The sequence below is a fragment of the Antechinus flavipes genome, chromosome 1 (genome assembly GCF_016432865.1).
Source record: "Antechinus flavipes isolate AdamAnt ecotype Samford, QLD, Australia chromosome 1, AdamAnt_v2, whole genome shotgun sequence".
Taxonomy (NCBI): domain Eukaryota; kingdom Metazoa; phylum Chordata; class Mammalia; order Dasyuromorphia; family Dasyuridae; genus Antechinus; species Antechinus flavipes.
Window position 1 is genome coordinate 524,270,647 of NC_067398.1, and position 12,405 is coordinate 524,283,051.

Sequence of the window (12,405 nt, forward strand, 5' to 3'; positions counted from 1 at the left end):
GCCGCCAGGACCCTACCATCAGGAGCCCTATACTTGTAAGCCAGAGGAACGTTTCAAAAGTCCCCCCATTCTTCCCCCACACCTGCTCCAGGTCATCCTGAATAAGGACACTGACATCTCGTGTGACCCCGCCCTACTGCCCGAGCCCAACCATGTCATGCTGAACCATCTGTATGCCCTCTCCATCAAGGACGGCGTGATGGTGCTCATCGCCACCCACCGCTACAAGAAGAAGTAGGTCACCACCTTGCTGGTACAAGCCGATATGAAGCCCCCAGGAGGCCGCCTCGCTGGGAGCGACGGAGAGATGGCTCAGCGCGATCCGACCCATCACAGCTTCACGCCCCAGGAACTGCCCCCCAAGGAATCATCCCACACTTTTCTAGGACATTTTCCCCCACCCTGCTTGAAGATCTCCTTCTGGCAAGGCAGCTCCTGAGGAGCCATCAAAAATAGGACCTGGAAGTCCACTATGTGAGTGGACATGCAGGATATAAATCTTTCCTGGATGCTTTCTCACTTGCTCTTGAAGTTCCTTAAAGAGCTGATATATATTAGAAGCTGAAAATTTTATTTGGGCTGTGGCAATTCTTTGTACCACACCTACTGAATAGGCTGAATCAGATATTATATTTATGTTGCCTGGGTAATAAGTGAGAGCTAGCATGATCGCATATAATTTGTTCTGCTGAGTGGACTGAAAAGGAGTTCTGACTACTCTTTTTATGGTTAAATCAGGAGAGTATACAGCACAAATATTTTGTTTGGCTGCATCTGTAAAACTAGTTGGTCCTTTAAGAGGAACCTTAGAAACCTTCTCCTCAAAAATCCATTGCCAATTATGCAGTAGTCTGGTTATCTTTAATGGAGATCCATGTGCAAAATTTGGAGCCATGGCCAATAAAATTTGCTACTCTGGGATGGTCTCACAGCATACATTAATTTGTGCATTTGTATAAAAGGTGTATATCTTGTCCTTTCAAAAATTCAGATGTGAGGATTCATGATCTGCTATGTCCAAAAAGCAAGTCATTCATCATTTAGGTTCTACTTTTGTAGACGTGAGTCTCAGAAGACAGACAAAGGGTTTTAGGGCTCTTTTTGGAAGCCTTTTTTTAATAGTGAGACATATAAAAGTTTGTACTTTTCAAACCCTTCAAGAATCCAGGGTCAGCTCTATGCTATGACACATAATATAAGGACTTTGGTCAAGGTTCAAAAATAAACACAATGAAAATTAAATAGATTCATACCTTGTTCTAAGCACTCTGAGAATGGCCTAAGCAGAGAACTTTTTTATATATAAATAAAGTATAATTTCTCAAAAAAAAAAGAAAAAAGGCTTCATTCTTTATTGTGATATTTAAAAATTTTAATAGTATGAAAAAGAAGAATATCATTGAAACTTTTAAAAAACACATTAAAATTTTTTTTAAATTCTTCATACAGAAGAAGAAAGTTCAGGAGACAAAGAGCAGCAAGATGGTTTTGCTACTATCATGTTAAATTTAAAATATACTTTAAAAACTACATGTAGGGGCAGCTAGGTGGATAGATAGATAGTGGATAGAGCACTAGCCCTGAAGTCAGGAGGACTTGAGTTAAAATTTAACCTCAGACACTTAACACTTCCTAGCTGTGTAACCCCAACTGCCTCAGCAAAAAACAACAAACAAAAAAAAAATACTACATGTAATTTCACAGTTTCATATATAACCTTTTCTAAATTATAAGTTGAAATACATTTTAAAAGAAACTAATGCTTTCAAAATAATGTTATTTATAACAGAATTCTTCTGTGGATATAATTCCTGTCATTTTTTGAGCATCATTTCTATATCTGCACTGGCTAAGACTCCACATGATGGTTTCATGATCCTCATTTATAAAATACATTATTACTATAGAAATGTTATAAGATGTGTCATTTTTATTTCATTTGTTATCTTTCCCATTTCCCTATAAATCATTATAAATTCTCTCTATGAATGCTATTGGGATTATCTGATTTACTTGATTACCATATTAATCTTCAGACTTGTTTTCCTTTCCAATATTCTTTACTGCTTTGTGAAGTGATGCTGCTTGTAATTTTCTACCATCTTTCTCCAAAATATTTTGCCAAGTAATTTTTAAACTAGTGTTAGGTGTGGCTACTATGTCTCTTAATTTGGAGAGGAGAAAAATCTTTGTTAAATAAAGCATTTTCTCTGATTTGTTAGCTTCTTAGTTATGGTGATTAATTTATATCCTATCATTTAATTTTTGTAGAAAATCATGATAAATTTATGTATTTTTCATTTTAAAAGATTATTTGCATATTATTTAAATTAGCTAGTTTCAAACTATTGTCAATCAGTCAATAAATATTTATCAAGTTCCTACTATATGCCAAATATTGTGCTAAGAATTGGGGATACAAAGAGAGTTAAAAGATGGTCTCTTCTTTCTAGGCGTTTACAATGAAAGACAACATGCAAATAATTATGTACAAACAATATATGTATGTGATGAATTGTAAATATTACTGGAGGGAAGGCATCAAGACTTAAGAAGAATTAAGAGTGACCACAAAAGGCTTCCCATAAAAGGTAGGATTTTGGCTGGGACTTAAAAGAGTAAAGAATTTTTATCATCTTTCAACTCTAATTAGTTGCTATATGATCAGAAATGTAATATGACTCAAGTAATGGGCTTCAGTTTTCTTCACTTTTAAAATAATAGTTTTGAACTAAATGATCTTTAAGTTCCTTTTCAGTACTACCAATCACACCTATGATTTCTGAACTTTATACCAAAGAAACTGAACTTACTTTAATAATAGCTGATATTTATATAATGCCATAAGATTTATAAAGCATTTTACACACATTCTATGCCATCCTTAAAATAAACTTTGATTACAGCTGAAGCAACTGAGGCTCAGAGATATCTGAAGGTTTGCTTATAGTCACAGAACTAGTAAACAGCTAGTAAGTACAAGTATACTTTGTTTACAAGGACTGCAGTCTTTCCATGACTCCATCCTTATCTCAGTAATAGAAGAATTACCCTCATATAGTGTTTACACCTTAAACAAAGACTTGATTATTTTTCCATAAGAAAAAATGCAACATTAAATCTTATTCTCTAGTAATAAATGAGAGAGCTTCACTTTTCTTTCTTTTCCTCCCTCTCACCCCCAGAAAATTAGTTTGGAAGGATAAAATTAGGAAATTAAGAAACTGGATATGAGAAGACAGGATTCTTTCTCAAAATTAGAATGTGAAACAAGTTGCCACACTCTGATTAGAAATATTCATTCATTCATCTGTTCATTCACTCATTTAACAAATATTACTTGCTATATAAGAAGCAAAATGCTTGGTATCCAAAGATTTCAAAGTAGAAAAAGCATATTTCCTGTGTTGATGGAGTTTTTTTTTCTAACAGAGGGAATAGGACATGTAAGTAAATAATTATAATATAGTATGTAAAAGTACAATAGGAAATATACAAAGTGATATGTTACTTTAAAGGAGGAAGATGGCTTTTCTACTAGGAAGAAAGAGAAAAGCTTTTTTGGTAAAGAGGACATTTCTACTGGGCCTTGAAGAAAAGGTCTGACCTGATCAGGTAGACCTGATAATAGAGTGAAGGACTGAGTGCATTCTCCCTGCCCATATTAAATGCCTGGATACATACAGCTCTGATAGAACTGTTCATTCTCTGCTATATATAAAGTTACAAATTTATCTAATGCAGTACTGGCATCATGCCTGGACTATGATCATAGCTTTTAAATAATAATAATGATAATAACTCATCTATAGAGTATGTTAAGGTTTACAAAGTATTTGCAAAAAAAAAATCTGTGAGGTACTGTTGGAATCTTTACCAACTGTTAAGTCATTAGAGTTGATAGAGACAATAATTATCTAATTTAGCAATGATTCAGTATGATTGATCTAATCCTATAAGGAGATGTTATGGGCCAGAAAAAACGTTGGGCTCCAAAATGTGGTGTTTTTCTTCTTTAAAATAATAAAAAGGTTCTCTCTGGGAGAAGGTTGGTTTCTCAGGGAGGTTTTCTGGAGGCAGCCTTAGTTTCAGTTGAAAGTAATAATCATCCAAAATGCAGCCAGCTGGTAAAAAGGCAAATGTTTATTTTCTCCTTCTAAAATAGTCCGGTTAGTTGAGGCCTATCTCTCTGCTTGGTTCTAAGAGCTCTTGCAGCTTTGTCCTTTGCTTCTGCCTCTGCTTTCTTCAGCCTCCAGAGCCAGCACCAAGTTGAATCTGTCTTGCCTCTGAGAGAGGGCTTCTGGCTCTCAATCTCCCAGAGTGCTCCTCTCCGACCCCAGTCAATGTTCCGAAGTAAAACTCCTCACTCAGAGAGGGCTTCTGGCTGAACTCGCTTGACACTCCCCTCTCAATCTAAATTCAGCTCCACTCTCTACTCGTAGCTTCTTCACTCTGAAAAACTTTCTTGACTGGCCCATTGAAGCTCTATTTATGCTCCTTCGAGAGAGGGATTGTGGGATGTGAGAGAGAGGGATTATGGGTTTCTCCCATAGTGCTCTCTAGCCCTAAGAGCTTCAAGGGAGGTGTGAATTCAGATATCTCATACTCTCCCAAATGTATGAACTCCAATAAGTAAAAGTGTGAACACAAGCATTGTATCAATTAGTTCTACTTAGTACCTTGTTTTTTCTGGCCCATAACATCTCCTTATAGGATTAGATCAATCATACTGAACCATGCTAAATTAGATAATTATTGTCTCTATCAACTCTAATGACTTAACAGTTGTAAAGATTCCAACAAGGTACATTCTCGATCTAAATTTGTTTGTTTTAAAATATAGTGTCTATGATCTGACAATCTTTAAAAAAAATTCATAACTAGATTGATGCACTACTCTTGATTGAGATAAGATTTTGGATTTTTTGAAAGATTTAAAATTTTTTTTTATTTTAACCTTACAGTTCTATTGTCAGGTCTAAATTCAGGTTAAGGCATTTATTCACTTGAGGCAAGACCTGAAAATTTCAACTTATCACTACTTTTGACAATTAGATTTGGTATATTTTGTCTTCTATCAGAAGTTTTTGACTTATCACTGAAAAAGATACAATGTGATATAAGAAATTCAATATGTAATGGGAGACATGATATCTGGAATTAAAAATATACTCACACATAAAAAGTAATATTAAAAATTATCCCCTTTTATACTCCATGTGGCTACCTTTTTTTCTTACTCAATATCTATATTACTGGGATTATTGTAGTAGCTCTCATTTGTCTTTTTTTTCTTTGCAAGTGAGACAATTTTTTTTCAACTACTGAGAAAGACAAACAGTTACTGAAACCAGTAACTGTTTCTAGCTATATCTATATCTATAGGACTTGACCTTGTTCTGTTTATTATACATTTTTTCCATTGCATGGGTGAAAATATGAAGCTCATGGTAGTTAAACAATGGATAACAAAATCAGTGTTCAAAAAAGATATAATAGGACAAATTTAAGAAGCAATAGGAAGAACAGGGACTTAATTAACACGTCAAAATAGTGAGGTGGTTAATACTGAGAAAATATGTGAGTGAAGGTATGGAGAAATTTTCTTTTCATCTATTTTGCTATTGTATTTAAATATCTTTTGATTTAAACAATTTTAAATCTAATCCTTCTGGTACAAGTATTATATCAGTAAGGGCACATGATGTATGGTTTTAAGTGGATATTTAGATGGATGCTATCACATTCCTCAACCATAAAATATCTTTATATAGGGGCAGCTAGGTGGTGCAGTAGATAGAGCACTAACTCCTGAAGTCAGGAGGACCTGAGTTCAAATTTGACCTCAGACACTTAACACTTCCTAGCTGTGTGACCCTGGGCAAGTCGCTTAACCCCAATTGCCTCAGCAATAATAATAATAATAATAATAATAATAATAATAATAAAAAAAAAAATAAAAAAAAAAATGAAGAGGTCCAGAAAGATTAAATGATTTGCTCAAAGTGACAGAATTAGTATGCAGGACAGCCAGAATGCCAGATGTCACAAGATAATAAATTATTATAGTCATAGTTAAATGTTACTCCTCCCATGATATTTGACATTCTGATTGAGCTCAAAGTCCTAAGGTCTTTACCTTTGTAAAGGAAATTCCAGGATGTATTTCATAGATCAGTTAGTGGATAAGATATTTGAAGAATACATAAAGACTTCTCAGTATTTTTGAATTACAGCTCCAAAGAAGACCAATTTGTAGGGGGTTCTATATATCAAAACTATCCCTGTTCGATGAAGTATACATTCTTTCAGGAAGGAAGGGAATCCTAAGATCCTGCTTCCCTCTATTCCTGACATTATTGACTAGCCTATCTGTAAGGAAATTGTTATCTACATGTCATCAGGATCTTTGAATCAAGGCAACCCTTAGATGTGACATTTCTCCTTTGTTTGCGATACAGAGCTCTAGGGAAATCAAAGATGGATAGAATAAAAGATTGGATGTTGAAAAAGATAAAGGAAGCTGTTTATCATTTCAGTAGGGACTTTTTATATTTTCTAAAGTAATAGATATCTCCCAATCCACATATTTGGGGAATTGCTAGGCTTTGCATCTATATTCATTTAATGTTATTCAACAAACTTTTTTTAAATACCTACAATATACAAGATACTGAGGATACAAAGATGAAAAACAATCCAGTCCTACTTCTCATAGAATTCACAGTCTAATAAGATGATCAGACATATGCAACAATTAATATGATATAAAATAAAATAATGAATTAACAAATAAACATATAACAAATTCTTGGGAATATAAAAAGAGGATAATTTCTATTCTCAAGAAACTTACATTATAGAAGCATATATTTAGAGTTGGAAAGGAGCTTGGAGGTTATCAAGTCTAATTCTTCCATTTACAAATAAGAAAACAAAGGCTGAGAGGATAAATAACCTGTGTAAAAACTATGAGATAGGATTTGAATTAAAGTCAGACTCTAACTCTAGCACACTACTTATTATACAACCTAGCTATCTAACAGAGTAAACCACACATATAGGAAGTTTCAACTGTAATTCAGATGAAAAGGTCCAATGATTGGAAGGGACAGTAGCAAAGCTAATGGTAGTAATAATAACAATAATAACTAACATTTATATAGTGCTTACTTGGTTCCAGGCACAGTGTTATGTGCTTTATAAATATTATTTCATTTGATCCTCACAACAACTCTAAAATGTCAGTGCTGTTATTATTCCCATTTTACAGTTGAGGAAACTGAGGCAAACAAATCAAGTAACTTGCCTAGGATCATACAGTTAGTGTCTGAGACTAGCTTTGAATTTTTCTTGATTCCAAGCCCATAACTCTATTCACTGAATTTATAAAATTATATCTGCTTCTATTGTTGGATCACTTGACAGAAGCAAGGATTTTGGTGCCAAATGCTTTCTTTTTCAACCCAGGTATGGCTACTGAAGAGGCAAGAATTATAGCACCTGCAGAGACACTTGTAAGGCTGCATCTTCACAAGGGTTATGTCATTGAATGATGATTGAGAGTCTGATTTGGTGTCTTGGAAAAATTTTTAAGGATGGGAAGGTTATGTTTGTTTTGGACTCTCAGTTCTACTCTAAAGATAAGAGAACATATCTGTGGGATTTAATCTATTCGGTTCTGGAACACCTACCAGACTTTATATTGCTCTGATTTTTAAGCATCTTCTATGGCACTTATAAATTCATATTATTTAATTATAGTTAGGCCCACACTGTAGCAAAACAATACTTTTCCTCCTCAAGAATGTCCTATCCCACCATTGTCCACAGTGAATATTCCCAATCTTTTCTTCTTTCCTCAAATATTCAAAAGCATACCTTCCTTATAGCCCTAAGCTATTCTCATCTCCTACTTTATTTAAAAAATCAAGAGTTCCCTCTCATCTTTTCTAAATATGTTTTACTCTCATACTTCATATTGCAATTGATATCATTGTTTATACCATTAATATTCCCTTTTTACTCCAGTTTCTGATGACTAAAATCTCTATGTATACTCTTGATTCTATCTTCTCAATCTTTTCTAGTGGATTATACCCCAAATGATTATTCCTCTTTCTAATCTGCAATCTCTTGCTATTTACTGATTCCTTCCCTGCAGCCATTCCCAAGGCTTTTCCTTTCCCTAAAAAACCTTCAATTAGATCCCATCATTTCTGCTAGCTGATATTCTATATTTTTACTTTTTCACCAAACTAAGCCTCTACTCCCCCTCTTCTTACTCTCTTCCAAATAATTTTCAGACTTCCAACCTCATTTTTAATTGCTTTCAAATTTATTAATGATCACATTGTTCAACCTTTTTGACTATTCTATGGCATTTGACGCAGTTGGCTACTCCTTCCTCCTAAATACTTTATGTTCTTTTGGTTTTTGCAATACTTTTTTGATTTCTTCTTTTACTGACTGTTTCTTCTCAGTTTCCTAAATATCATATATATATATTACTAATCTTCTCAATGTATATAAGAAGAGGATGAGAGAGGAGAGAATTACAGTCAATTCTAAGAGTTTCTCTTCTAAATCAAATAAAAATTCTTTTTGGCATTTAAATCTCATCTGAACAAGGACCCTTTTAACTTTTTCTGTCTTCTTATACATTATTCCTTCTTGCCCCACTTCCCATTTTAAACCCAACATTAACTCAATTCAGCCATTAATAATCTACTTGTTCTTTTGAACACATAATATATTTCCATGCCTTTGCATTGGTTGTCCTTCCTTGATATCCCCAGGTGCTGGTGCACACCCACTTGAAACTACTTTGTATTCATCTTATAAATATTATAGATAGGTTTATATATGTTGTCTCCCCAATAAAATGTTAAGATCCTTTAAGGTAGGAACTATTTCACTTTTGTTTTTGACATTCCCAGCATTTAGCATAGTGTTCTGGCATGTAATAGGTGCTTAATGACAACACAATGATTAATGATGTAGTTCACTATCTTTAACTTGCCTTAGTCATGTTTCACTAGAAAACCCAGCCAACTCTGCTACCATTCCTGTACTCTATTCCTCTCTTTTTTAGAAATGGAATCATTATGTCAGTGCTGCCATTACTACTGGAAAAGGTGTGCCGATCTACTCTTCTGTGGTTTACTATTCCAGATCCAAACTAAAATATGCCTTCTGGGCCATAATTTTATTTGTATTTTTTTTCCATATTTAGATTATAAATTCATTGAGGACCAAAGCTGTCTTGGCTTTTTATTTGTATAATCAGCTTTTTCATTTATTAGAGATTGCATAAAAGAAATAGATAGTTTGAAGATTAGACCTAGAGGAGAGGTGATTGTGGAGGCAATCAACTATAGGAGATAGGATATGATAGGATTATATAGAGGGAAATGAGGAAGTTAACTTCATCAGAGTTTAAGAGAAGAGGAAAAAGATTGTAGCTTCACTATATGAATAATGGTGTTTTAAAAAAATAAAAGACAGTTGTTTTGTGGTAGGAACAGTTTGAGATCACCTTAAGTACTACTTCCTAATTTCCCAATGGCAATTGAGGTCATTTTCCTCTTTCTATTCAATTTTAGATTCAACATATTGTCCTTCTATGATACCTGTCTAAGATACTTGATGGTGAACTAACTCAGTGGGCTGTCCATCTATACCCAGTGGGTATATGTCACTACCTGGGCAATTTTCATACTTTACCCAATTCCTCCTCTGCCCCCCACCTCATATGAATTGCTGTCTCTTTTCAGAGACTGGATTTTCTTAGGTAAGTATTATAGTATTCTGAGTTTAAGTGAAATCAGTAGAATGTCATCTGCAAACAAAAGCATCTAGAGAGTTTCACTATTAGGGAATGCCTCTTCGATTTGGATAAAGTGCACAATAGGGCATCTTCCTAGAGAGCAGAGCTTTGGCTATTGTTTGTCTCTTTGTTTTTGTTACCTTTTTTTTTTTTTTTTTAATAACATTGGTAAGGATTATTGAACAAAGTTATCTGTGTGTTTACTTGTAGTAAAGAATCTTATAAGACCTTAAAAAAGTATGGGAGTTACTTGGAGATTGTTAGAGGCTGCATTCTTTTCTAAGAAACTAAATGCTGTCCTTCAACTAATAAACAATAAATATCCTAAGATCCCGTATTCACAATAGTTTTTAGTCAGCTGTGTGAAAATATAGTTTGCTGTAGAAAATTCATTGAAAATTTTCCTATTCCTTCATATTAAGGTTATGTTTTATTAAGGTTATGGTTCTCAAAAAGATCTTAGAGAGGTAAGAATACAGGCAGCTAGGTGGTATAATGTAGTGATATCACAGTCAAATAGAAAAGAGCACCCTCTAAATATAAGGATCCCTATGGGCTGCATATTTAGTTTGAAAATGTATTACATTGTAATTATCTATATTTTATTTAATTTTATCTTGTTACATAAATTCCAATTACATTAAAATTTTTAATTATCATTTATTTTTAACAAGCTTTTTTTCTTTAAATATGAGTTCCAAATTCTCTCTTTCTCTCTCACCCACTTCTGCATACACTGAGAAGGCAGTCAATTACATATATATGACATCATGCAAAACATTTCTATATTAGCTTTGTTTCTAAAAATAGCAAGAAAAAAATAAAGGAATGCTGGAGAAACTGAGGTAAGATAGAGATTAGAGAATTGTTTAATATTTTACTTGGATTTCTGAGAGGGAGAGATTGTGCTGAGGGCATGATGCCCCCAGGGCTGATGTCCAAAGCATCCAGCAAAGAATGTGAGTTCTCAATGACATATATATAAGTTCCAAGCTCAGGTAGACAAAGAGGGGTGGAGTTCAAACTCTGGTGAGCAGGAATCTTCAGGTAGGGATCATCAATCCAGTTATGACAGTTTGGGGATAGGACCATAAATTCTTACTTACTGGGAGTTAAAGAGGTGTCCAACTAAAGCCAGGAAGTCTGATACTTAGATATATAAACAATGGCAATTAGGTATCTGAGATAGCACACCTGGAGTCTTATCTTCTAGAATGTCAGATCTACAGAGCCCTAATTATCTCTGTTCTAATGAGCAGAAAAGGGGGTTGCAACCAGGAAAACTGAGGCAGAACAATTTAGGAAAACGGAGGCAGGACAATTTAGGGAAACAGAGGCAGGACAATTAGAGAAACTGAGGCAGGACCATTTAGAGGAGAGTGTGACACAACAATGAAAAAAAATTATATTTTAACTTGCTCGTAGAATTTTTCTAAAGTTTTCTCTTTGGAGGTGAATAGTATTTTTTTCCCCATCATGAATCCTTTGGAATTATCTTGGATCATTGAACAGAGTAGCCAAGTTTTTCTCAATTGATAATCATTGCAACATTGCGGTTACTATCCACCTTGATTTCCCATTTCTTTTCATTTTATTTTATATTAATTCATATGGTTCTTGACACATTTTTCTGATACTGCCTCTATTTTGACATTTCTCTTAGCACACTAATACTCCATAACAAACATATGCCAGAACTGGTTTAGCCATGCCCTAGTTAAAGAATATTGTCTTGATTTCCAATTCTTTGTCTCCACAAAAAGAGACAATATAATTTTTTTTTAAATATAGATCTTTTTCCTTTGATACAAAACTAGTAGTGGGTATTGAAGGATTAAAGGATATGCACAGTTTTATAGCTCTTTAGGGCTAGTTCCAAATTGTTCCCCAGATTTTTTTTGACTAGTTCACTACTCTACCAACAATTCATTAATTTATCTATATTTCCCTTATCCTTTCCAGCATTTGTCATTTCTGATAGGTGTGAGATGGCATCTCAGAGTTGTTTTATCTTTCTCTGATCAAGCAATCTACATGACTATAAATAGTTTTAATTTCTTCTTCTAAAAACAGTCTGTTGATTGCTTTAGATTATTTGCCAATTGGGAAATAGCTTTCATTTTTTATAAATTTGACTCATTTCTATACCAGTATATTGAGAAATGAGATCTTTATTAGCGACATTTGATGTTAAATTTTCTTATATTGCTTCATTGTCTTTGGTACTTTTTAGGAAAATGTAACTTTCCTGATTCCCTTTAAACTAGGTCTATTTTTGAATTTGTTTTGTCTGAGAGATCATGATTACTATTCCTACCTTTTTGGTTCAGCTGAAGCATATTAGATTTTGTTTCAGCATTTTAACTCAGTGTGTCTTTTTCTAAATAATATGTTGTTGAATTCTACTTTCCAATACATTCTGCTATCTGCTTCTGTTTTATGAATGAGCTCTTTCCATTCCCATTCATTATTGTGATTACTGTATATTTCCCTCCACCTTATCTTTTTTTGTTTTTTTTCTCTTTTGATCCTGTCTCTTTTCAAAAGTCTCTTCTGCTTCTAAGCTTTGTCTTTCT

General features: G+C 33.8%; 1 protein-coding gene across 1 annotated transcript in view; it reads left to right on the forward strand.

Annotated features, from left to right (window-relative positions):
• Window positions 1-265: 265 nt before the first annotated feature.
• Window positions 266-12,405, forward strand: part of LOC127547125 (uncharacterized) — a 92,543-nt gene continuing 80,403 nt past the window's right edge. The window contains exon 1 of the mRNA XM_051973957.1: window positions 266-423. Coding sequence (XP_051829917.1) covers window positions 266-423 — 158 coding nt within the window. The remainder of the gene's footprint in view (window positions 424-12,405) is intronic.